This window comes from Phascolarctos cinereus, unplaced genomic scaffold (genome assembly GCF_003287225.1).
Source record: "Phascolarctos cinereus isolate Bilbo 61053 unplaced genomic scaffold, phaCin_HiC Scaffold_9;HRSCAF=440, whole genome shotgun sequence".
Classification (NCBI taxonomy): domain Eukaryota; kingdom Metazoa; phylum Chordata; class Mammalia; order Diprotodontia; family Phascolarctidae; genus Phascolarctos; species Phascolarctos cinereus.
The window spans coordinates 262,729,292-262,756,472 of NW_027556402.1; the positions used below are offsets into that span (position 1 = coordinate 262,729,292).

At 51.7% G+C, this 27,181-nt stretch overlaps 1 protein-coding gene across 3 annotated transcripts in view; it reads right to left on the bottom strand.

The window, feature by feature from the left end:
* KCNQ1 (potassium voltage-gated channel subfamily Q member 1) overlaps positions 1-27,181 on the bottom strand; it is a 352,441-nt gene that overhangs the window by 101,118 nt on the left and 224,142 nt on the right. For all 3 annotated transcript variants that reach the window (XM_078148943.1, XM_020970730.2, XM_020970731.2), the window contains exons 12-15: positions 12,767-12,842; positions 8,528-8,622; positions 6,364-6,410; positions 5,247-5,308 (exon numbers count right to left, since the gene is read on the bottom strand). In XM_078148943.1, coding sequence (XP_078005069.1) covers positions 5,247-5,308; positions 6,364-6,410; positions 8,528-8,622; positions 12,767-12,842 — 280 coding nt within the window. The remainder of the gene's footprint in view (positions 1-5,246; positions 5,309-6,363; positions 6,411-8,527; positions 8,623-12,766; positions 12,843-27,181) is intronic.

Sequence of the window (27,181 nt, forward strand, 5' to 3'; positions counted from 1 at the left end):
CCAGACTTCCTATGCTGATGATTCCTAGATCTATCTATCTATCTGTCTGTCTATCTATCTATCTATCTATCTATCTATGGCAAGAAACAAAGAGAAGGGAAAGTATAAGAGACTACAGTAAAGAGAAATAAACAATTAACAATCATTACTGTGAATGGGTTGATCTCACCCATAAAATGGAAGAAGATAACAGAATGGATTAGAAATACACTCGAAACAAAGATATAAACAGAGAAAAAATAAGAGGCTAGCCCAGAATCTACCACACTTCAGTTAAAAAAAAAAAAGGGCAAGAGTAGCAATCATGATCCCAGACAAAGCAATAGCAAAAATAGACCTAATTAAATGAGATAAACAAAGAAACTATGTTTTGCTGAAAGGTAGCATAGATACTAAATAAATATCAATATTAAACATATATGTACCAAATGGTATAACATCTAAATTCTTACAGAAAATCTAAATGAGTTACAGGAAGAAATAGTAATATAATGGAGGAGAACCTCAATTTATTCCTCTTAGACTTAGATAAACCTATCCAACACTTTTAAAAAAATGAAACCAAAAAACCTTAATAGAGTTTTAGAAAAGTTAGATCGATAAAACTGTAGAATACTGAATGGGAATAGAAAAGAGTACACCTATGTCTTTTCTGTGCATGACACCTTCACAAAAAATTGTACTAGGGCATAAAAACCTTATAAATAGATGCAGAAAAATAATATGTATCTTTTGCCAACCAAAATGCAATAAAATTACACTCAATAAAGACCTTTCTGGCAAAGATTAAAAATTAAGTGTAAAACAAAGTAACCTAATTCTGAAGAATGTGTGGGTCAAAGAACAAATCAGAAACAACTTCATTAAATATAATGACAACACTGAGACAATACAGCAAATTTGTTGGGATGTAACCAAAATGTTACTTAGGGAAAAATTTGTATCTCTAGTCATTATCATCAATAAAAGAAAGAGCAGATTAATAAACTGGGTTTACAACTAAAAAAAAGCCTAGAAATCTAACAAATTAAAAAGCTCCAAATAAACATCAAAATAGAAAGCCTAAAAATAAAAGGATAGATTAACAAAATTCAAAGAAAAAAACCAATGAATTAATAAAATTAGATTTTTGAAAAAAAAAGGTAGCCATTAGCTAATTTAGTTTTTTTTTTAAGAAAGGGAAAAGCAATTATTAGTATTAAAAAAGATAAATTCCCAGGACCAGATGTAATGATACAAGTAAATTGTTTCAAACATTTAAAGAACAGAACTACATAATACAACATATACAATAATTCTAGATAAGCTGTTTTAAAAAGTTAGGGGGAAAAGGGATGCTACCAAATTTCTTCTATGACACAAATATGGCCTTGATACCTAAACCAGGGAAAGTAAAATAGAAAAAGATAACTAACGACCAATGTCCTTAATGAGTACTGAAGAAAAAAATTTAGATAAAATATTAGAAAAGACACTATAGCAATGTATCACAAAGAATACACTATGACCAGGCTGGATTCATTTTACTAAGAATGGCAAAATGACCAGTAATGCAGGTATTTTTTGATATTGAGAAAACTGTAAATGTCATTGATCATATTAGTAACAAAAAGTATAAAAATGTTTTTCTACCTATATATGCAGAAAATGCTTTTGACAAGATACAATACCCATTTCTGATAAAAAAAAAACATCAGAAAGCATAGGAATAAATGAGGTTTTCCTTAAAATGATATAGTGTCTATCTAAAAACAAGAACCATCAATAATCCGTAATGATGATAAACTTGAAACCATTCTAGTAAGACTGGGGATAAAGCAAAGATGTCCATTACTAACATTACTATTATATATAGTACTAAAATGCCAGCTATAGCAATAAGACAAGAAAAGGAAATTGAAGGAATATGCATAGAGAAAGAGGAAACAAAATTATCACTTCTTGCAGGTGATATGATGGTTTATTTAGAAAATTCTAGTGAAATAAAACTAATTCAAACAATTAACAACTTCAACAAAGTTGAAGAATATAAAATAAACTGACACTAGTCATCTGTATTTCTATATAGTATCAACAAAATATAGCAGGAAGAGATAGAGAAATTCCATTTAGAATAACTACAGAAAATATAAAAGATTTGGAGGTAGGTTTACCTGTCAAGACATATGTAGGAACTATGTAAACACAATTACAAAACACTTTATACAAATAAAGACAGATCTAAACAATTGGAGAAATAATAATTATTTATCAGTGGGCCAAGACAACATAATAGAAATTACAACGCTACCTGAATTATTTTACTTGTTCAGTGACATACCAATCAAACTACCAAAGAATTGCTTTATAGAGCTAGAAAAAATAGCAACAAAATTCATCTAGATGACTGAGAATATGAAGGAAATTAGTTTTAAAAAGTTGGAAGGAAGAGGTCCTAGCAGTACCAGATCTCCAACTATACTACCAAGTAATAGGTGTCAAAATACAACAGTACTGGGTAAGAAATGGGGAGGTTGATCAATAGATTAGGTACGCAATATACAGAAGCAAATGAATACAATAGAGTAGCATGAGATAAACCTGAAGGTTCCAGTTATGGGGCAAGAACTCACTATTTCACAAAAACCAGTTTTCCCATACTGGGAAGCAGACTGGCAGAAACTAGGTACAGACCAATATTTCACACCATCAATCAGGATAAGCTCCAAAGGGGGATGTGACTCACACATCAAGAGTCATATCATAAACAATTAGGGGAGCATGGAAGAAATTACCTCTAGATCTATGAATGAAGGGAGAGTTCATGACTAAAGAGACAGAGAGGCTCATGGTATAAAACGGACAATTTTCATTATATAAAATTTAAAACTTTTTGTACAAATAAAATCAACGTTTCTAAAATTAGAAATTTTGGGGGAAAATATCTTTGTAGCAAGTTTCTCTGATAAAGGTCTCATTACCTGTATAGGGAACTGATTTGAATTTATAAGAATAAGAGCCATTGCCCAACTGATAAATGATCAAAGAATATGAGTAGGTAATTTTCAGAGGAAGAAATCTAAGCTATCAATAGCTATATTAAAAAATGTTTGAAATCACTATTAGAGAAATGCAAATGAAAACAAATCAAGGTACTACCTCACACCATTAGACAAAGTTGACCAAAAAGAAAGAAAGAAAGAAAGAAAATGACATGCTAGAGGATATGGGGAAATAGACACACTAATACATCATTGGTGGAGCTGTGAACTGGTCTAGCCATTCTGGAAAGCAATTTGGAACTATGCCCCCAAACTATTAAACTGTGCATACCCTTTGACCCAGTGATACCATTACTAAATATAAATTCCCAAAGAGATCAAAGAAACAGGTGATGGATTCATATGTACAAAAATATTTATAATAGCTCTTTTTGTGGTGACAAAGAAACTGAGAAGATGTCCATCAACTGGGGAATGACTGAACAAGTTATGATAGATGAATGTGATGGAACACTATTGTGCTATAAGAAATGATGAAGGGATGGTTTCAGAGAAGCCTGGGAAGATTTGTAGAACTGATGCAGAGTGAAGCGAGCGGAACCAGGGGACAATTTATACAATAAAAATGATATTGTGAAGACAAACAACTTTGAAAAACTTGGGAACTCTGAACGACATAATGACCAATCACAAATCTGGAGGACCTCTCACGAAACACACTACGCACCTCTGGATGGAGAGCTTCTGGACTCAGGTTGCAGGCTGAGGCATATATCCTTTTGTACGTCACTAATGAAGTAATCACATGCCCCCAGGACAGTGCAACACCAAGCCCAGGACCAGGCTGCAGACACACATCAAAGCAGAGCTCCCTATGTTCCTGAGGTGATGTCCTTGCATCCACTGCTATAAGGATTAGATACCTAATCAATGCTCAGGTGCCTGAGGGTGGGGTTAGGGGTTAGCTTCAAGGATCCTCTACATGTATTTAGCACAACCCAACCCAACCACGCAATCACTGAAATGAATGAGTAGCCTCATCCTTCTCCCATCTAGGCCTCCTCTTCTGTCCAATGGCCATCTTAGCTCTTCTATGACTGCCTCTGCTCTTCCCTTCAAGGATGTCCCTGGTATTCCCATTAACCTGTTTTGCCTTGGACAAAAATGTTTGTATGCATGTGTGTGAGTGTGTGCTGACTTTTCTTCTTCTCATGCAACCCTAAAAAAAGCCCTGGGCCTCCCCACCTCAGACCATACTCCAAGGATGGTGCTGAAGCCCACCCTGGCACCCCTCCCCAGGAGGCTAGCCCTACCTGCTCAAGGGTCAGCCTGGGCCCCATAATGAGGTAAAGAGGACCCAACTTGTCTTGGGTAGGGCAGTGTCTACCCTAAGAGTCTGGAGTCAGAGAAAACAAGATTCCACGGTTCTCAGTCATTCTAGATCCAAGGGTGGCACTGAGTCCTCAGAGTCATTGTGGCCAGCCCCATGGTTTGTGGACAGCAGACCTCTGCCCTCTGGGCTGTCAGCCACTGGCCAAAACATACACACACACACACACACACACACATACACACACACACACACACACACCTGCCCTGCCTTTTACACACAGATAGACACTGTCCCACTACAGACGACAACCAGGTCAAGCAGGATAGATCATAGTTTGAATCCGAGAAATTTTCCCTTGTAACTGTCCCTGGAAAATTCAGCCATGGCCCTAGACTGTACTAACATGCTACAAAGATGGCTCCAGCAGAAACGCCCACTGCCTCTACCAACTAGCGCCTTGCCATGAACCAGGGATAGTGGTGCTGTGACCTCTGGCTGCCTGTCACTTGCAAGGAAAGGTTTCCCTGGTCACAAATAAAAAGCAGGTGAGCTCCTGTCCCAGGCTTCCCTTGCCCTAGGAGAGGGAGTGAGATACCATGGGGGAGGGTCCAAAGGAAAGCTGGGGGCACTAATGGAGAGGGGCACACCAGGCACACGGCCCCTCAGCTAGGATGCGGGAAGCAAGCAGACCGCCAAGACGCATCATTTATACTATACAGAATCATCCCAGGCGGGACCTCGAGACACGCGGGGGTGTCTTCTCTCTCACCGCGCTGGGGAAAACAGCCACAACAACAAGATGGGAAACCTCGATTCCCCCTCGGGCCTCAATCTGAGACACAGGGTCCTCCCTGCCTCTGCAGAGCAGCACTTGGCACCTGGCCACGAAAAACAAACTGAGACAACAGGAGACGCTGAGTCTTGGCTCCTACCTTGTCTTCCACCCTGTTCAGCCGGGCTCCAATCGTGTTATTCCCTCGGTCTTTATTCTTCTCTGGAGAAAGAGAGAGACATGATGATCCGGGTGAACAACACAGGCACATCTAAGCACAGTTTGGCATCGAACTGATGCCCCCTGGGGACGATAAGGGGGTCTAGGCCTGGCTCTCCTACAGCCTTCGGGCAACTTTGCCCTCTATGGATCTCAGTTTCCCGAGGTGTAGAGCAATGGGGTCAGTCAGATGTTCTCTGAGATTCTCCAAAAGCCTCAGGCAGAGCGCTCAGCTCTGGTACACTAGTCATTAAAATCAATGAGTTCTTGCTCCTCTTATAAACCCCTGACATATACAATGTGACTCAGAGAAACAATGTTGCCATTTTAAAGTCATCTTCTGTTTCTCCATGAAAGTCATCCACCGTTGCTCCATGATTCATGGTCTATTTTCTTTGTAAGCATCTCTATCAACCACATTTACTTCCCTACAATTTCCTCTATGCCCAGACTTCACATTGCATTACTAAAAAACCAGGACTAAATAAAAATTTAGTAACTAGATCTCATTTCAAAGATATTAGGGCCTTACTACCTAAAATTAGGGTCCTTAATCTTTTGTGTGTGTGTGTGTGTGTGTGTGTGTGTGTCCTTGATCTTCTTTGGCAGCCTGGTGAAGCCCATGGACCCCTTCTCAGAAGGGTGTTTTTAACTTATTGTATAAAATGAAATAGTTACAACATGTTAAAAACAAAATAAAACAAAAACAAAAACAACCAAATTCACTGACCACAGATTAAGAACCTCTGATTTAAAGGAACTCCATAATGAAACCTTTCTTTTGTAAAATGATTATCCCTTCCCCTCTAATTCATCCTTTATTTAAATCTTGAGTTTGGTTTTACTTAAATAGGAGTCCTCCTTTACAGGCCTCCCTTTTCACTTCCTGCCCCAATTTAACAGGACTTCATTAGTACAGTAATGAGGAGCATAGCAGCATTTGAGAGGTTGCTCCCCATACTAGAACACCCCCTAAGGTTGCGGCCACATCTATGGCTCAACTGGACCTATGGTCTCCAGTCTGCTGGAGGTGAGTGGAAGGTACAGAAGAACTTTACCTGAGACTGAGATGAAAAGAGAAGGCTTTCCTATTGACTGGTCTAGCCTGTAAAGAAAAAGAGAGAGTCTGTTAGGACCAGCTGAGTCACCCCAAGGGTCAGAGCTGAGCCCAGGGCAGGGCACACACTTGAAATGCTCAGAAGCTTCCAAAATGCTCTGAAATAAAGCATCAGAATAGCCTGGATTTGGGCCTCAGCACTTGGCAGGCTCTCAGAAGTGGCCTCTTGACCTGGGCCTGTAGGCAAGGGAGATCCCAGACATCAGGCCCAATCAGAGAAAAGTGCCGGGTGTTTCCAAGAAGTGTCAGAGAAGACTCCATCAACAGGAGGCTCAGCCTGGGAGTCTGAACCTCAGAGTAACTTCCTCGTGCCCAGCACTGGCTCTGCCCAGGTTCCATTCCTTTCCTAGCTAGCCTGACTCTCCAAGGAGGCTCCGGTCCCAATAGAGACTGAGTAATGTGGGTATATCCTTAAAAACATCTCCGATTACAAACCCAGGTTTGACGCCGACCAGGTTTGGGGAAAAGGTGTCCTACATGTGGGCCACTGCAGGTCTACCCTTGCTTCCAAGGGGACTAACACCCAGTCAGCAGGTTAGCACTCTTGCTTTGGGGAGCGGGGAGATGCTACTGGAGGGAATGAGGAGCTCTGGGTAACTGCACCCAGTAAGCAGTCAGGACTTGTCTTGGGAGTGGCTCCTTAACCTTTTCGCCAATGAGGCCTGGCCCAGCTGCTGCTGCTGGCCTTGTCCTGTCTGCCTGCTCTATTTGGGGTTTCAGAAGGTAGGAGCAGTTGGAGATTTGCTGATAGCCTTTGTCCTCCATCCAGCTGCCATGTCTCTGCTAACATGCCCCCAGCTAGAGAGGGCAGATCAATAACACGTATTACCATTTACCACGTCCCAGGAGGAGGCACGAGGTGGATTTTGTAGGAAAGCTTCCCACTTGGGAGAGAGCAGCTTCCCTGCCCAGCATCAACATCACTGCACCACTGAACCAGAGGCCCATGTGGGATTAATCAATGCAAACCAACAAACATTTATTAGGTGTCCACTACATGCCAGGCACTCTGCTAAATGCTGGGGATACACAAAGAGGCAAAAGACAGTCCCTTTCCTCAAGGAGCTCACAATTTAACATGGCAGACGTGTTTAGGGATTGGGAAACAGAATATGCCCAGCAGCTTCCCTCAGGAGCTCAGACTGAACAGGGGCCCAGAGCTAAGCAATGTGCAGACAGTGTGGGTGAGTGTGCTCTCGTGTGTGTGGTGGAGGGGCCCATCTGATGAAACACACTCAAGACAGGTTTGTCCTCTGCTCTGCTTTGAGCAAAACCCAGCAAAGTCCAGGTACTCCAGAGCTGACTCAAGGGGCACAGGCATGGTGCGATGTGAACTCCAGGAGGGCAGGGACTGGTTCATTTCTGTTCATTTGTGTCTCTCACCCCCAGCACTGCTGCCTGAGACATGGGCAGCACTTGGTACACTTGCTGAATGAATGGATAAATGAATGGGATGGATGGATGGGATGGATGGACGGACAGACGACGACGGACGGATGGATGGATGGATGGATGGATGGATGGATGGATGGACGGATGGATGGATGGATGGATGGATGGATGGACCAGCCCTAGCTGCCTCAGAACTCTCATGGGTGAGGAGAGGCTGGGCAAGGAGACTTCACTGGGCTGACTGACACCAGGTGTGGGTAGAAGGAGACATTCAGCTGGGCAGCAGACCCTGTGTGGATTGTGGGTGGGGTTATTGGGGAGCAGGAGAGGAGGGAGCCTGAGCCAGAGACCTTGGCCTCTGTAATGGGAAGATGAGGTGGTTAACCTCTTAAGGGAAAGTCAGGGGCAAGGGGCCATTGCTTCAGACCCCTTTGACCAGCAGCCCACAGTGGTAGCATGGGTGGAGGTGAGCTTGCTGTGGTATACACGGCACCCTGGGCCTGGCTCCAAGGCATGTTTCAGGATCTTGGCCAGGTAGGGACCCCCAGCCAAGGATCTGGAATCCATCTTGATGAAGGTGCTCAGCCCCTTCCCACAGCCTGGCTGCCCCATCCTGGGCCCCTGCAGGTGACTGGGCAAGGGGCAGTCTTCCCAGGCTCCTGCTGCCCCCGGAGCAACCAGGCCCAGCCCAAGGTCTCCACTCGGCTGGGTACCTTCTCTGGAGCTCCTTGATGCGCACCATCAGGTTGAGATGACCTTGAGAGTATTGCTCAATGACATCGCGGACATCATAAGGCTTCCTGGCTTGCTGTAGGACAACAGGAAGGGAAAACAGGAGATCATTGAGCCAGGTCCCCCATTATCTTTTTTTTTTTTTGCTTTCTGGTAAGGCAATCAGGGTTAAGTGATTTGCCCAGGGTCACACAGCTAGTAAGTGTCAAGTATCTGAGGCTGGATTTGAACTCAGCTCTTCCTGACTCCAAGGCTGGAGCCCTATCCACTGTGCCACCTAGCTGCCTCGCCTCTATTATCTTTGTGACAAGTCAGCCCATCAGGTGTGCATGCATAGGGAAGCTGTGTGTATATGTCTGTCTGTGTCTGTGTGCATGGACCCGTGCGGGTGTGTGGCTAGGTGTGTGTGCACGGCTGGTGTGTAGCTGATCACACAGGGCATAGCCTATGGAATCTCAGCCCTGTAAGGGACTTTGGGCTCCAGTGCATCCCACCCTCTCCTTTTATGGGGGAGGGAACAGAGCCCCAGAGAAGGGAAGGAACCTGCCTAAGGTCACACAGCTTGTGAGTGATGGGTGGGCCTGGAGCCCAGGGCTCCTGACCAGTGCATTTCCTCTAGCCCTGGTCCCAAGTCACCAGCGTCATCCTATCCAGAGATTCTGTCTTTTACCCACTGGATTCACAGGCTGCTCACTTTCTTGTTGGGGGGACCTTCGGCCCCATTGTGCCCAGCGCCCCTCCTGGCACAAGGGAGTAGCCCAGAGGGGCAGGGACTTGTTCAAGGTCACATGAGGAGCAGATACAAGGCGAGGTGAGAAAAGGCCTCCACTTCTAAGCCTTGTAAGGGTCTCCTCTTTCTCATCGGTAGAATGGGTATAATCTCTGTGTTCCTGATTCGGAGGATCATCGTGAGGGGCCAATAAACTCACAGGGAGGTAGGCAGGCCAGATACCACCCCATTTGAGAGCTAGGGAAACTGAGGTCCCGAGAGGGCTGCGTGGCTAGGATCTGGATCTTCCAACTCCTCTTCCTGTCATTCCACACCTCAAGGCTGTCCCCATGGGCCCAGTTAGGCCAAAGCTTTCTGTCTCTACAAGGTCCCTTGCCTGCAAGGGCCACTTGGGTGGGCCAGGGACCCAGGCTTTAGAGCTGGGAGGGACCCTTACACTTACCTACTTCATGGCAGGATTCAGTTTGAGTTATAACCAAGAGGGAGCCTTGGTTGGAGGGGAATGGGGAGACTGACTTGGAGCCAGGAAGACCTGAATTCAAATCCTGCCTAAGTGACTGGGTGAGTCAGAGCTTCTCTGGGCCCCTCTGCAAACTGAGGGAGCTGGTCCCTGGAGCTCTCACCTGGGACCCTGTGTCCCTCCCTGGAGATTCAAAGGGAGGGGGCTGGGGATGCCAGGAGGGCTTGGCTGGGATGTCTTTGAGGGCTCTTCCATCCTGGGGACCCTGGGGTTCTATGTGTGGAGCTTCCCTTCTCTTGGTTCTATTCCTGTTCTAGAGGATTCCACCCAAGTCGGAAGCCACTTGGTATGGTCTGGGCTCAGATAGGAGGGCCAGGAAAGGGAGGGCCTTGCTTGGAGTCCACATGGCGAAGGTCTGTGTGATGAGGGAGGGGGGCCACACAGCCCTGTCCCTGCAGCCACCCCCCACTCCCCCTTCCTCCCTCCCCAGTCCCTGATGCCCTTCTCAGCTTGCTCTCAGGGTTGAGACTTCTCTGAGAGGCTGCCCTGAGGCTGGGGTAGGGGGAAGCTCATGCCCTCAAGGGGCCCATCACTGAGGGGAGCCAGGCTGGGAGTCACAGACCTCCACGACATTCCATTGCCCCAGTCCTCAGCTCTCCCCCCAAAAGCTGTCCTGGCCTTAGAGTCAGGAGGGCCCAGGAGGGCACCCAGTGGGTCCTATTACTGTGCCTGGTTTTCACAGCCTCCTCTCCCTGGGAATTTCAAAGGTCTTCAGAGACCTTCGGTCATTGGCCCATCTGACCTCCCTAGACCATCATTGGAGCCCATGGAACTCTGCTCGGCTGAGGGCTCCTCCCCAGGGACAGAAGCCACATGTTTGCTGACCTTGCTAAGGCCAGACTTGGGCAGAGCCCCTCCTTTACTGGGAAGCCTTCCCTTCCTGCGCCCCTGACCAGAGCAGCTCCAGAGGCTAGGGTTCTGCATGAGCAGCCAGGAGATCCTGAGTTCAGATCCCACCTCAGCCCCTTCTAACCGAGTGACCTTGGCCTAGTCACTTCCCTTCCCTCGCCTCAGAATTGCTCCAGGGATGCCCTGGGACTCCAGTGAGATGTGCAGAATGTCCCAGACACAGATGGGCTCAGGCTGTCACCGGCTGGGCCCAAACCTCCCTCTGTTTTTTATGTCCAGTGTCTCTTCCTCCCTCCCAGTGGGCTCTGTGCAGGCTGGAGCCTCACCTCGCTCCTGTCTGAATGGCCAAAGTGCCCAGCACAGGGCCTGGACTGGGGCTGGGAGGGACTCAGGCTGGCCACATCCTGAGGCAGGAGGGAGCCGCCCTAGGCCACAGCCATGAAAGCCCTGAGACCTTTTCAGAAGCATTACACCTGGCCTTGGCCTGGCGCCGTTAAATCCCCCTCGCCCATGGGAAAAGTGTCAGAGGCTTGGCAGCCTCTGGGGCAGGCAGTGCAAGGCAAGGGCTGTCATCCCCCTTTTATAGATGGGAAAACTGAGGCACCCAGCAGGAAGCGACTCCCTGAGGTTCCCACAGCTAGGATGCCAAGCTGAAGAGCCCAGAGCAGCCTTGGGTTTCTGCCTGATGACCACTATGAGGTGGGAGATAAAGATGGCAGGTGTCTAGCCAAGGGACACAGAGCGAGAGAGAGAGAGAGAGAGAGAGAGAGAGAGAGAGAGAGAGAGAGAGACAGACAGACAGACAGACAGACAGAAAGAGACAGAGAGACAGACAGAGAGATGAGAATGGAGTGTCCACAGGGCACCCCAGGAAGTTTGGGGGGGAGGTTGATGCTGGTCAAAGAAGGCAGAGGAGCACAGGCCCCTGCAGACAGCCCCAGGCAGCCTGGCAGCTGCCCCCTGGAGGCCCTGCCAACTTGCTCAGCCTCCCCCAGGTCTGGGAGGGGGGTGCTTTTGCTGCAGAGGCCCCACGGCATGGGGGGGGTGTCTCTGTTTCCTCCCAGGCCTTCTCAGATGCTTCCTGAGATAATGACATCCCCTCCAGCAGACACCAAGGCACAAGCCAAATTCAAGGCCTCGACTCCACCCCCCACCCCCCAGTCAGAGTTTCTCTGGTCTTCCAGGATGGGCACCATCCATAAAGGAAGGAGGTGGCAGAAAAGGCCTTAGGGTCAGTTGGGTGGCTTTCTTCATTGGACAGAGAGGGAAACTGAGTCAAGAGAAAGGAAGGGACTGATCCAAGGTTGTCTTTAAGTAAGTCTGTGCAGGGCAGATGAGGACCTTGTTCTGATTCCTTTGTCAGAGGCCTGGGAAGAGACCTTAGAAGTAATCAGATCCTCCCTCCTTCTTCCCAGGAGAAACAGTCTCAGAAAAGGGATAAGGCTTGCTTAAAATCACGGGTGCCCTAGGAACAGAAGGCCCAGGGCGGAGTCTTGACTTCCTATCCCTGGATCCTTAGGCAAAGACACACCGCCTACCCTTTGGAGTCTCAGTTTCCTCATCTGTAAAATGGGGATGCCAAGCCTTGTCCCGGCCAGGTCCTGGTGGGGAAAGTCCTTGCTTCCTCCCTGATATACATACAGAAAGCCCGAGGGGGCAGTCCACGCTCTGGCGGAGGGATTTCGGCTTGCTGCAACCCACCCTCCGGCAGACAAGCAGAGCCCCACAGCCCGGAATTAATGAAGACATATGGGAAGGCCGGCCTCGCGGGGAGCAGGCGAAGATAGCAGGGGCCAAGGGTCCAGTCCATTAGCAGAAAATAACATTGTAACTGAGCGGGCCGCCGGGATTGGGGGTGGGGGGAGCCGCGCTCATTCGGCCGGTAGCGCTCCTCTCCCCCACCACAGAAGGGGAGTCCCTAGTGGCCCAAGGGATGAACCCAGGGACTCCCTTTGCAGAGGCGGAGTGAATCCTCGGGTGTCCAAATCAAGCTGCAGGGGAGGGGCAGAGGAGGGGCAGAGGAGGAGCAGGGGAGGGGCAGAGGAGGGGGAGGGGAGGGGAGGGGCGGGGAGGAGCAAGGAAAGGGGCCCCACCCATCCCATCCTCGCAGGTCCCACTCACCTGGAATTTCTTCTTGGCCACGAAATACTGCATGCGCCGGAGAACCTTAATGGTGGCCCGGTGATGTTCTCGCAGCCTGGGAAAGAGGGAAAGGAGAGCCCCGTGAGGCTGGTGAAGGAGGCGTCCCCCTCCTTCCATAAGGGGGGGCAGCGGACAAGCTAGGTGGGAGGTGGCTGAGGGGTCTGCCGCGGCATTTCCCAAAGGTCAAGGGCAGGGTCCTGCCAGGAAGGAGGAGGTCTCACGTTGCGTACCTGTGTGTTACTTTGGGTAAGGTGCATGAGACCTCTGCCCCCGAGGCTGTCACGTACACTGCTGGCCCAGGCTGAGTGCCTATAATCCTAGGGGCACACCCGGCTGGCTCCACTAACCTCCCCCCGCCCCAAAGCCCCAGATTCCTCCCCTTCCATGGAGGAACCCTGGCCCAGACAACAAGAGCCATTCCCTGGAGCCTGGTGAAGGGAAAAGTAAGGCAGAGCCAGTAATGTGAGGGAGGGGGAGGATCCCAGCTCCTGGGTGTAAGCCCCTCAGCACCTGACCTTTCCTGTCCAGTTCCCAAAACAGCTCCGTGCCAAACCACTGGCCCCCACTTGTATCCTTCAGCATGAGACTCAGGTAGGAAATGAGAGCAAAGGTATTGATTACTGACCCATGCTACAGACTGGAAAACTGAGGCATTGGGAAGGAAGAGTGGGTGAAACCACAACCAGGAGTAAGCAAAGCAGGAGTAAAACCTGGTCTGGTCTAGAGGGAGACAGGAAGCCTAGAAAAGATGATTTCCACCCATCGATTTAGCCCTAGAAGCAGCTTCACCAGTCATCTAGTCTGACCCCTCTCAGCAGATGAGGAAACTGAGGCAGAGAGAGCTCCCCTTCAGAGGAAGTAAGAGACAGAGTTGGGATTCAAACCCCCATCTCCCACCTCCATGCCTTTGTGCTGCCTGTTTCTCCCCTTCCTGGAACCTTGCTTCTTCATCTGTGTTTCTTAGCAAGTCTCCTGTAGGTGACCTCACCTAGTCCTCTCTCTCCAGTTCGCCTCCCACCGCAGGTGCTAGAACTTCCCTCTCCCGCTGGTACGTATGTACACACATCTCCCCCAAAAGACTGGGAGATTTTTAAAGGCAAGGACCCAAATTCTCACCTTTCTTGGATCCCCAGTGCTTGGATAGCACTGTATCTGCTACACAGTGGGCTCAATAAATGCTTACTGCTGATTGAATTCCCTAGCTGGAAGCAACCTTCAAGGTCCTCTAGTTCAAGCCCCCATTTTACAGATGAGGAAACTGAGGCAAACAGGACGAAGTGACTTGGCCAGGGCCACACAGCTAGTAAGCGTCTGAGGCCACATTTGAACTCAGGTCTTCCTGACTCCAGGTCCAGCTCTCTGTTGGCCCACCTAGCTGCTCTCCCCCACTTCTCCCCCCTCTCTGTTTCTCTCTGTCTTCTCTCTCCTCTCTTCCTCTGTCTCTTTCTCTTCCTTCTCTTTTTCTCTCTTTTTATCTTTCTCACTCTGTTTTTTCTCCTTCTCTTTCTGTCTCCTTTCTCCCCTCTTCCTCTCGCTCTTCCTCCCTCTCTTTCTCTTCCTCTTTCTTCTCTCTTTCTCCTTCTCTCTCTTCTCTCTCTTCCTCTCTCTCTTTCTCCCTCTCTGTTTCTCTCTCCCTTCCTCTCTCTCTTCCTTTCTCTCTCTCTCTCTCTCTCTCTCTCTCTCTCTCTCTCTCTCTCTCTCTGTTTTTTCTTTCTTTCTCTGTCTCCTCTCTTCTCTTCCTCTTTCCCTCTCTTTCTCTCTTCCTCTCTTTTTTATTTCTCCCTGTTTTCTCTCTTTCTGTCTCCTCTCTCCTCCTCTTCCTCTCTCTCCCTGTTTTTTCTCTCTGTTTCTGTCTCTTTTCTCCTCCTCTTCCTCTGTCTCACTCTCTTTCTCACTTCCTCTTTTTATTTCTCTCTTTCTCCCTCTCTGTTTCTGTCTCCTCTCTCCCCTTCTTCCTCTCTCTCTTTTTTATCTTTCTCCCTCTGTTTTTTCCTCTCTCTTTCTGTTTCTGTCTCCTCTCTTCCTCTCTCCCTTTCTTTCTCTCTTCCTCTCTTTTTTCTCTCTCTCTTTCTCCCTCTCTGGTTTCTGTTTCTGTCTCCTCTCTCCCCCTCTTCCTCTCTCTCTTCCTCTTTTTTATCTCTCTCTTTCTCCCTCTGTGTTTTCTCTTTCTCTTTCTCCCTGTTTCTCCCACCCTCCCTCTCTCTACACATACATATTCATGTTACATCTCCCTCAATAGAGTGTAAGCTCCCTGAGGGCAGGACGTTTCTTGTCTTTGCATCTGCAACGCCTGGCATAGGACCTGGAACACAGCCGGGGTTCAGTAAGTGCCTATCCATTGGCAGATGATTTAGTCACAGCTGTGAGTGACAGCTCCAGGATCTGAGCTCGGGCCCCTGTCCTTGGCCCACACGCGTCCCCAGCTGAGATGGGCCTAGTGGCTGTCACAGAGGGAGAGCCGCAGTGCAGGGTCTGGGGGGAGGAGCACAGTAGCGTTCCCGTTTCTCAGCTTTTGAAGCCCGGAAGGGCGCCCGTGGAGGGGGCGACGTCAGAACCCACCGGCTTCTACCGCCAAGGAAGGCATTCTTCCCAAAAGGCGGCCCTCTGATGTTGCCCCAGTGAGAACGCCTGTTCTTCGGCCAGCTCATTGCCCTCCTCCCCTCGGTCGCCCTCAAAAAGTCCCAACCAACAAGCACTTGTGAAGAGCCAAGCCTGAGCCCTGCCTTCAAGGAGCTTACTCTCCAGGAGGATGGAGGAGACAGGACGTGGACATCAGAGCACGCAAGACGGATGCGGAGGAGGTGGAGGCTCAGCAGAGGCGTTGGCCCAAGCAGCTGGGGAGCCGGGCAGGAAAGGAGGAATCCTGGGACTCTAGAAGTAGGTGAGGAGGGAGGGCATTCCAGACATGGGGGACAGTCAGGGCAAAGGCACGGAGGCTGGAGCTTAGATGAGTGGGGCTGGACCACAGAGCGTGTGGAGGGGAATAGGCTGGAGGAAGATCGGTGAGGTGAAAGGGGACCAAGCTGTGAATAAAGAACTTGATATTTGATCCTGGACGTGATAGGGAGCCAAGAGAGATCCCTGAGCGAGGGGGAGGGGTCAGCTGTACATGAATTCCCCCAGTCAGCCAGCTCCTAGCCCAGGCTGAGCCCCCAGTCCCTGAGCCAGGCAGGCCCATACCTGGGAAACCAGGACACAGAACCCCATTGCTAAGGGGCAAGCCGGGGCTACTCCTTCCTTCCTCTGTTGGAAGAGCACCGAGCAGAGCAGAGCCGCAGGCCTCCAGAGCACCCCCCCCTCCAGATCCCCAGACCCCTGAAAGGCTCCCTCCCTCCAGAGCCCCTGGCTTCTGAGAGTCCCTCCTCTGCCCTCCAAAGCCCCCAGACCCCCGAGAGTCCCCACCCACCCTCCAATCCCTCCAGAGCCCCCGGCCCCCCCAGAGCCCCCAAGCCCCTGAGAACCCCACGCCCTCCAGAGCCCCGGGCCCCTGAGAGTTCCTTCCCTGCCCTCCAAAGCCCCCAGGCTCCTGAGAGTCCCCTCACCCTGTAGAGCCTCCAGACCCCTGAGAGCCACCTTCCAGAGCCCCCTCACCCTCCAGAGTCCTCAACCCCCCTCCCTCCAGAGCCCCCAGGCTCCTGAGCAGCCGTCCCACCAGGGAGTCCGGATATAGGAACTTAGCCACTCTGATAAACACCCGCACGCAGCGCACGCAGCTGAGATTCCGTGCCGGGCTCCGTTATTTATACAACGGCTGGGTAAGTGAGCCCCAAATCCATTAGATCTTTTCAAGAAACACCCCGAAGCTGAAGTATGTGTTAGCCTGGTATAGAACAGATGTTCCCCATCCCCTGACAGGCCGTCTGCCTCTCCTTGTTTATAGGCGTGCTAACTCCACAGGGCTGGGGGCTCACAGAGACCTCTGGCTGTGCCGGGTCCTTCCCCTCCCTGGCCGGGCCGGCTCCCGCCTTCCTCAGCTCACCCGGCGTCGCCTCCCCACCTGCCCCAACAAAAAGCGGCCCCTCGCCCGGGGCAGATCCAGGTGCTGCCCCCGTGACCGAGAGCCACCTGGGGTCAGAGCCATGCCAGAAGAGGCTGGTGGCCATTCGAGAAAGGGGCCGTGTACACTGGGCCCTAAGCCCCTAACGCTGAGTCCCACCGGGTTAGGTCATCTGCACTGGCCTCACCTTCCTCAGGGAGTCAGAGGGGAGGGTGTCTCCTCTGGAAAGGGAGCTTGGGTCAGCAGGCCTTCTGTGGACAAAAGGGAACTGAACCTAACCGACTTCCTATGGGAAATGCAAAGATCACCTGATGCCACGTGATCCCCTAGCCCCGTGGGCATTCTCGTCCCCATTTTACAGATAAGAAAACTGATCCTTGGAGGTGAAGTAATTTATCTCTGGTCACACTTAGAGGCAGGATTTGAACCCAAGTTTTCCTGACTCCAAGCCCAGAACTTATTCCACTTCCCCACTCTATAGACTGGCCTTCATTTCTGATGAGAAAGGGTAGCGTCCCCTGAGCTGAGCTACCCGTTCCCTCTTGCTTACCAGGTAGCTTTTTCTGCCTGGCTCTGTGTGTGCCCATTTTAAAGATGAGAACATTTTCTAGTGCCATAAGTTAGAAATGAGCTGCTGGGCTGGCAATGGGAGACATCAGGAAGCCAATGCCTCAGAAAGAGACAACATGGTCCCCAAAGCGGGAGGAGGTTTTACCAATCCAGAGCAAAGGAGAGAGTCCAAGGGCAGGGAGCGGGGTCCCTCAGTGAGGGCAAAACCTGTGCCTCCTGCCCCAAGACTGCCCGGGTCGCCCTGGGCTGGGCCCTGGACTCTGGGCCTTACCATCCTCATATATAAAGTAGAGACCCGAAGCCATGCCCTTTGGGCCTACCTCCTGGGTCACTAAGACAATGGACAGAGAGAAGTCTGCTTGGGGCTTTGGAAAGTGTCAGGGGACAAGGAGGGCAAAGCCAGACAGTGAGATGGCTGCCAGCACTGCAGGTCAGCTTTGCACCGAGAGTCCCCTGGCTGAGGAGGGGACAGGGCAGGCAGACTTCCCTTATCTGGGGCCTCAAAGGCCAGAGAACCATCAGGAGTTAAGCTCCAGAGGCACCGTGGATACCCTCTGCTCCAATCCCCTCATTTTACTCGAGGAAACTGAGGAAGCTCCAAGAGAGGAAGGGCCTTGCCAAAGCCACAGTTAATACACAAGACCTGACTTCAAATTCAGGGCCCTTTCTCCCGCCGTGGGAAGGACCGATCCTGGGCAGGGAGAGGGGATGTGGCCAAGGCCAGCTACCGTGGCAGGGGCAAAGCCAGGCCCTGGGTCCCGGAGAACCTGAGAACCCAGGATCTGTGTCTCTGCACTGCTGGTTGTTGAAGGGGCATTTGAGTCTGCTGGAACTGACCCTTTCCAAGAAAATTCTGCTTTGCACTCTGGTCATTGTGCAGTTGTGGGGAGGGGGGTTTCTTGGCACAGATACTAGAGGAGTTTGCCATTTCCTTCTCCAGCTCATTTTACACATGAGGAAACTGAGGCTAACAGGGTGAAGTGACTTGCCCAGGGTCACACAGCTAGGAAGTATCTGAAGCTGAATTTGAACTCAGGAAGCTGAGTATTCACACAGCTACCCAGTTTACCTGCACTGTTTACTTCACTTGCAAGGACACACTCGTCTGGGGATGGGGGGAGCCCTGGCTCTCAACCCCCATCCTGCCTCTGAGTGCCAGCCCTGGCCCTGCCAGCCTCCTAGGGCTGCCCTAGGGTGGAACAAACTAGTGATAGCCACTGAGAAGAGTGCCCAGCCTTGCGCCATGAGTGCCCCTGCCCCTTCCACAGGGATTTCTCCCCCCACTGCCCAAAGACCAGTCACCAGTGACGAGCAGTGGACATAGGGCTGGGCAGCTCAGTTTTCTGGGCAGGGATCTTTGGGGAAGGGGAGGAGGAGGGCAGAGAGGGAGGGGAGGGCAGCTGGGGGGCAGAGGGGGAGGGAGAGGGCAGCTGAGGGGCAGAGAGGGAGGGGGAGGGCAGCTGGGAGGAGGGCAGAGAGGGAGGGGGAGGGCAGGCCCACCTGGGGCACACACCTGTGAGGGACCTGCCCCCTGTGGCCCCGGCCCCTACCAGGGGATTTGGGGACCAGGCAGAGGAGCCAGGGCCCTGCCTTAGAACACCTGCCCTGGCTCCCCTGGCCTCGTCCCCAGGATGGACTGACTGAAGAACACATGGGCTAGAACTCAGCACCTCAGCCTTCTCCATAAATCACCAGCAGTAATCAGCTGCCCTGAGCCAGCTTAGGGGCTTGTGGCTATGGATTTAAATCATGTGAATCTCCCCGGCTATCCTAATCTTTTGGGCAATGCCCAAAGGCCAGGCTGTGGTTCAGCTCCAGGATGGAGGCCCAAGGCCCAAGCTCAGTGGGAGACTAAGGACAGGTGTAACATCCTTGCCCCTGTCCCCCTCCTGCCCCATGGCCCAACTGCAGCTGTCTGCCCAGTGCTCCGGGGGGGGGGGGTTCAGCCCGACCCCAGATCACGGCTCCTGACCATTCCCAGGGTCTTCCTCTTTGAGCCATAGTAGGTCTCTATTCTGTGCCAGGGCCGGGGCCACATGGCATGTCTCTGGAAACCTCCTTTGGCAGAGAAGCAGACTGTCCCTCTCAAGGGGGCTTGGGTGGGGATCTGGAGGGAAGGAACACTTCCTCGTGGCCTCTGAACCCACAATCCTTCCATCCCGGAAGGAAAGCTGGCCCGGCTGTCACAGTGCCTAGGCTGCCGACCCCAAGCCTTGGGCCACATGAGGGGGAAGGCCGGGGTCATCATCCTGGGGACGATGCTGCAGGGACCTGCAGCTCTGCCCCGTCACTTACAGCTGTATTTGTTGCTGTCTTTTGTTGTTCCAGAGGTATTTGCCCTCCCCTAGCCAGCGAGCCATCTCTTGTCGCAAAGAGGAAAGTTGAGCAAGACTCATAGACCCGTCAACTCGATGTGCCTGTGTGCTATTTGTCTGCCCCCAGAGGGCCCCACCCCACCCCAGCCTCTGCAAAGATCTCTTTACTCCTAGGAAAGACCCAAGCCACCCAGGCCCACAGAGCTCGACTGTGCCTTTCTGATGGCCCCCCACCACCTAAGACTGAGGGTGGGTGGGATTCAGAGGATCAGAGCAGGGAAAGATCCATTTTGTAGACGAGGTCACTGAGCCTTGACTCATCTGGGATCACACCGCTAGGATGTGTCTGAGGAAGAATTTGAACCCAGACCCTCATGACTCTGCCAATGTGCTGGAATCTAAGCCTCTCAAATGACTTGCATCTCATCAGAGACTTCAGGCCTAGACCCTCAGATTAAAGGCTGGTGGGAGATCTGGCCCTGTCCCAGAGGCCTCCCTGCACTGGACCCAGGAGCCATGGTACAGGATTGTCCCCCTTGTGGTTCAGAACAAAGACCGAGAAAGCCCCTGGCCGGGGCTGGGCAAAGCCAAGGCAGGCAGAGGGGCCAGTGGAGGGGGATGGGCAGAAGGCCCAGAGCCAAGAGTGGTGAGGCTGACCCAGAAGAAGACTGACAGGGGGCTGCAGACAACAGCCTGGGCCCCTCCCTCTTAGCTGGAGCCCATAGGACCAGGGACTCAGGTGAGGAAACTGAGGCCAGAGGGAGAGCAGAAGTGACTCAGCCAGGGCTGCCCAGAAATGCTGGCACTGTTCTGTCCCCTTGTACAAGCTGCCAGATGACCTTCCTGAAATGCAGCTCTAAGCCTGTCCCTTCCCTCCTAAGCAAGGCTCAGTGGTTCCCTATTACTCCCAGGATGACAAAGCCCACTGCGGTGTGGGTCCCAGGGGCTTTTCTCCACTCCAGCCAGAGTAGATGGCCCACTGCTCTCTGAGGACAGGTCTTGCAGGGGCTCTCTGGGCCTTTGTCCTTTCTCTTACATGAAGCAACACTGCACCAATACCAAATGGGTACGAGCAAGCTCATGTTGAGGGTCTATGTGGCAGGTGGTGCTTATGCTGAGACTTGAAAGGGTTCAGGGATTCCCAGAGGCAGAGGGAAGGAGAGGGACAGCCAGGCATGGGGTACAGCCAGTGCAAAGGCATGGCAAGGGGAGGGAGCCAGCATAGTTGGGATTGGACAAAAGAGAGACTTTGGGGGGCAATGAGGGAGGGGGTCATTATGACAATCCAAGGGAGGGGGAGGATTGCCTGGCCGGGGTGGCGGCTGCATCAGTGGAGAGAGAAGGATGGAGGCTGGACTCCATGAAGAGAGGAGACCCAGGTGAGGAAGCTCTCCCCTACTGCTCTGCCTCTCAGAGGGTGAAGAGTCGACAGAAAGAAGAGGTGGCGCCTGATGGGCTTCGGGGGAGGAGGGAATGGAAGAAGACGCCCAGGTGCCTCCGGGATGTCCACATGTCTAGGGATGCCTGCTAGCTCAGGAGGGAGGTCAGGGCTGCACAGAGGCTCACTGGACCCAAAGGCAGCCCAAGCAGAGGCCTGGGAGACACCCCAGTGAGTGGGCTGGATGCAGCTGAAGGTCCTGAGAGGGAGGCTGAGGAGGATCCCTCGGATGCGCAGGAGGACCAGGAGGGAGCAGTTCCCAGAAAAGCCCCCAAGGAGAGAGAACTCAGGAGAAGGTGATAGACAGCGTCCAGGGCTGTGGAGGGCAAGAAGCGCGGCTCTTCTGGACAGCCATTCAGAGGTCATGGGCAATCTGGAGAGAGCCCCTTTTGCCGAAGCCAGGTCACAAAGGGTTAAGTACTGGGGAGAGGAGGAGGAGGAGGAGGAAGCCTAGAGAAGGACCCAGGGTGCCAGAGGGGACAGAAGGTGCTCCGGGGGCATCTGTAGGTGAGGATGGGCTGGGCTCTGGGCAGCTGGGTTTGCACGAGTCCTGTAGAGCTTCCTGCCCCAGCTTCCACACACTGACTGGAGAGGAGCTGGGGGCGGGGTGAGGGGCCACAGCCCACATTACCTCACTGCCGGAGTTCTGGCCCTTGCACAGATGCAGGGGAGAAAGCAGGTGACCAGGGAGGCAAGAAACACTTAGGTCAGCCCCGGAGGCAGGCGGCAGAGCCCTGAGTCACGTCTGGCTGGCCTCCTCCCCTGCATTCCTATACTATGTCCTCAGCCCGTGCATTATCTCAGCAGATTCTCACAATTACATGATGTGTGAGGAAGGCCAGGCTGACGTGATCCCTGCTCACTAAACAGATAGGGAAACTGAGGCCTCAAGAACAGAATAGGACCAAGGTTCCCCCCATCAGTTAGAGGTGCAGCTCAGCTTGGGACCCAAATCCCTCGGCTCCTAGCTCCCCCCAGACTACGATCCCTGGGTTGTCCTCCCTGGCAGCCCCAGCCTGCGCAGATGCCTACGCTGGAGCTTCAGGGCTCCTGCTGCCCATCCCCCCTCCCCAGACTGAGGATGCTCAAATCTTCAGGACAGGACTGCAGGCTGGCTCCTGCCGGCCCTCTAGGAATCATCACAGACTCACAGTGTGAGAGCTGGGAGAAACCTGACTGACCACTGGGTCCGAGGATGCCTGGAGGAATCTTTATCTCTTATGGGGGAGGACGTCTCTCTCTCCCTCCCTCCCTCTCTCTCCCCTCCTCTCTCTCTCTCTCTCTTCCTCCCTCTCTCTCTTTCCTCTCTCTCTCTCTGTCCCTCTCCATCTCTGTCTCTCTGTCTGTCTGCCTCTCTCCCTCTGTCTGTGTCTCTCTCTCTCTCTGTCTCTCTCTGTCTCTGTCTCTGTCTCTCTCCCCCTCCCCATCTCTGTCTCTCTTTCTGTCTTTCTCTCTCTTTGTCTCTCTCCCTGTTTCTGTCTCTCTCTGTCTCTGTCTCTGTCTCTCTCTGTCTCTGTCTCTGTCTCTCTCTCTCTCTCTGTCTCTCTCTGTCTCTCTCTCTCTCTCTCTCTCTCTCTCTCTCTCTCTCTCTCTCTCTCGTAGTGGTCCCAGTTCTATGCTGGACACCACAGGGAGGGGGCCTCCCGGCTTTTCAGGAAAACGATTCCCACTCGGGGCCAATGACAACGGCCATTTTCTTCCAGGCAGCCTGGGAGAGGGCAGACAGAACATGGCCCCCGAGTCAGAGGACCTGGGTTATACATACCCTGGTCTCATGTCTCCCTGGCTGCAAGACCTTGAGCAGTTGCTTAATCTTTCTGAGGCTCAGTTTCCCTCTCTGTAAAAGAGATCAGTCTTATAAATCTGCCTCACAGGATTGCTGTGGGGGGGTCAAATGAAATGAGACTGATCGAGTGGGGAGGGTGTGGGGCTAGCAGAGCCCTAAGGGATCCCCCAGGCTGGCCTGCTCTGTCCAGGTATCTGGCAGGGATCCCCCAGAAACTCCTCAAACCTGAACCTGGACCTACCCTTGCTGTCACCGCATCCTAGGAACCAGTGGCCTTCAGAGGGGCTGCCCCCAGAGGGGGACACTGGGCCAGTTCTGGGGCATCTCTACTTAACATGTTCTCATCTCCTGGAAACGCCCCTCTGCCCGTGCCTGAAGGGAAGCGGAAGTCATTAACTAGCAGTTAATGCTCACGTCCAGGGGAGCCCCAGCCTCACCCCTAAGCCCAGGCCTCCGAGTGTTGCTGATGGCCATGACAGCCAAGGACCCATTTCTGCCCTGCTTCTCGCCAGAGTGTCTTTTTAGGGGCAGGAGGGGGCTAGGGGTCTGTGGTTCCTCCAGAGGTCAGGCCCTGGGGGGTGGGCAGTGGGAGGAAGGTGACAAGAGGCAGGTTTGCAGCTCATCCAGTAGAGCAAGGACAAGCCCCAGATGAGGAGCTGGGCCTTGAGCCCATGGTGGCCCTCGTCTGCTCACACGAGGGCCGGACAGCTTCTGGGAGTGGACAGAGCTAATACGAGTAATGAGTTCCCAGAGTGACCGCCTGCAGGAGATGCGGGTGGCTGTTTGTCTCTGACATGAGGGCAGGTTTGGGGGGGTGGAGGGGAGGAGAGATTCAGCAGGGGGTGCCTGGACGGTGGCCAGCCAGGCCAGAGCGGGTAGCTAGGCCACACCTGAACCCAGCGCCAAGTCAGGGAAGAGTAGAAGGGAAACCCCAGCTCCAAAAGGAGTGTAGGGTGAAAAAACAACAAAAGTTACAAATTCGTTTTACATGTAACTGGGAAAAAATAAAATCTTATTAAAAATAAAATGCTTTCAAAACCCGCAGGCGACTTTGTGGGTGTGGCAGGGAGTGACCATGTACTCAGCCCTTGGCCAGGCCTTCTCCAGGTGTTCGCTCAGCTTTCCCAAAGACAGCTCTCCCCACCTGTCCCAGCTCTGGCCCCCCCCAGAGGCCAAATGAACATGTCATCTCTCCCTGACGTCACTCTCCAGCACATGGCCATTCAGAAGCAAAGAAGAATAATTTCTATCCCCTTTTAAAAGTGAACTTTTGGGCCCAAGACACAGCCCAGGAGAAGGGGCCTGGAAAGCCTGCACCACTGAAAATTCAAGGCTATTGGGAAGGGCAGTCCAGGCCACAGAAGGGAAGGTGGGTGTGTGCCTCAGGGCACACGAAGGGAGGGAAGAAGAGCATTGGTGAGGATGGGAATGGGGAGGGGGCAGAGGACCCTGAGATCCCCTCAAGAATGCTCTCTGCTCCTGGGTTTTTTACTATCAACAATTTACAACTTAGATGCTTTTAGAACTCATCTGTTTTCAGTCCCATACTAATTTGAGTTAAAAAAAAATAGAGGAGAAAAAGTGTTATAAAGACTGAGTAATTCTTAGGAGAAAAGCGGTGTTTGGGGCAAGGTACCTGCTTCGGAGGACGGTGGCGAGTGTTGGCCGTCCAGCAGTAGTGACAGAACACAGTGGGGTGTGAGGACACTAACTGCCGGGGACACTGGGCAGCAGGCTGGCAGAAATGAGGGGCAGATGAGCATCTTATACCACATACCAGCCAAGCACAAATGAATACAAGATATCAAAACCAAAGGAAGGAGATGGCTTTCCCAAGGGTGTCCGAGGGAAATCCTTTTTACCTAAATAGAGGACAGAGATGCTCAGAAATGATGAAATGAACAGTTTTGACGAAATAAAACGGAAAAGCAGACACCACCCTAAGGTTTGTCCGTTGTAAGCATTGCCAAAATGTCCTGAGTCTGACACACAGAAACTGTTGGAGACCAGCTTGCCCCCATCCAAGGCAAGCTCACGTGTGCGCATTCCTCACCATGTGTGTAGTGTGTGTGTGTGTATATACATTGAGGGTTAGATCATGTCTTATTGTGTCCATCTCTCATGACAAAAAGCTGCCATTGACCCTGCTGCTAAAGCCCAGGCTTCCTCCCTTGTCATTCCCCAAAGGAACCCCCCTGCTCCAGACACACAGCTGGGCCTCTCTTTCCACCTAGGGGGTTGCTGAATGAGGCATCTCACTCCTCAGTCCCTTTAAGCCCCTGCAGGGACCCAAGAGAGGGAGGAGGTGGCTAGAAGGGGAATAGGGATTCTCAATACTTCTTCCATGGTCTATGTCCTAAGAGGAATACTTGAGGCCTGAGGCCAGGTGGCATGTGGGCCAGGCAGCAGTCAGGGCACCCGGGACAGCTAGGGTTCAGGCCTTGTCAACTTGCATTGTTCGGGAGCGTTACAGAACATGCAGGCTGACTAGGCGTTGACTGTTTACATCCCATCAGGTTCTCTTCTAGTCATGTCATAATGAAGAGCTCTAGGCTTGGTGTCAGGAAGGCCTGGGTTCAAATCCAACCTTAGACACTAACAATGTAATTCTGGGCAAGTCACTTTACCCCTGTCTGTCTCAGTTTCCTCCTCTATAAGAAGATGAGGCTGGACCATTTGGCCTTGAAGGGACCTACTAGCTTCAAATCCTATGCTCTGAGGACCTAGGTAGGATCAGAAGTGGGGAGCACTGGGGCCTTTCTTCACACACATGTGGATGTCATATATGTGTGTGCTCATGAAAGGCTTTTTGTTTAGACTCCAATGGCCCCAGAGCCTTTCCCTTCCTGGCCTACCCAGGGAGAGGGAAGGAGGAATAGGGATCTTCTCTGGCTTAAGTGACGGCTTCACCTTTCCTCATTTCTCCCATTGTGTGAGTCACGTTGAGCAAGTCCAAGAGGCAGGTCATTTTCGAGAGCCTCCTCCTGGGGCCCATCATATGGGGCTGGGGCAGAGATCCCCTTCCTTCCCAGTTTTCTCAGGGGCAGCTCTGTCGCTTTGACCTAGAGCTTGCCACGGAACTGAACAGTTTGCTGTGGCTAATCCAAGGGTTCATTAAGGTGACCAGAACGTTATGGTGTGGGGCATGGCTACACCATGGTAGTGACTTGTCTCTCAAAGCTTCAGTGCCTGGCTCAGAGCCAACAGCATCCTGTAAACTGGGGTTCTAGAGAACAGGGCTCTGCCATGAGACAGATCAAGGCTGGTACATATCCCCCATTCTCCCACCACCCTGCCAACAATAGGGCAGAAGCTGCCACCTGAGCGGAAGCCCCATTCAGTGACAGGAGACAATATTTTATTCTATGTTTCCTGTTGACACAAAGCAGGACCCTATTGCCTTACACCCTGCAGACCATCGGTTTCTAAGCTTCCTCCTTCTGAGCCTGGGGCTGAGTCCCAGCACCTGGAGAGGGTCTGCCCACAGCCAAGGTCACTGGAGGAGTATAGCCAGGCCCCTACAGGCAAAAGCCAGAGATGGAGGAAGACGGCTGCAGGGGCCATTTGACTAAGGTTTCAAGACTCTCCCTGGGGCCAGGCAGCTGCACTGACTGACCCTTCGGCATCCAGGCTTAATTAGACAAAAAATCCTGGGAGGGACTGCAAAGCCCAGGGGTTCAGGATGCGGCAGGGTGGAATCAATGCATTTCCCCCAAACTCCCAAAGTAATCCTAGCCAAAGCAGTCATCGGTTGTGTGGGGGGAGGCGAGAGCAGGCTGAATTAGGGGCATTTCTGCAGCAGAATGACATCCAATTGCATTCACCAACTCAGACAGTTGCGAGCAGGAAGAGGCCTGAGGGCTCACCAAGGCCAATCCTGTCAGACTAGTATTGGCCAAGGTCAGACAGGCTGTGAGACAAAGGGGTGAGCCAGTCACCCCAACTCCAAATACATGCTTCTATCCAAGGTCTAGGCAAATGTTACAAAGCAGAGAACCTGTCTCTTCCTCCTTCCCAGCCTCTGCCTGCTCCCCACATGCCTGCCCCTCACTACCTGCCCTACCCCTCTGCTGCACCCTTTAGCCACCTGACTTCCTCCCACATCCTTGCCTGACCCCAACATCTGCCCTACCTGTCTGCCCTGCCCATCTACCTCTCCCATTTTGCTTATCAATGGTGAATCAATGAGAACCATGAATAAATTAGCTCATTCTCAAACCTCATTTTGGGGGGCTTTGACTCATTACCCTCCTTCTCATCAAGTGTGCCTCCTGTATCCCTAGCCCAG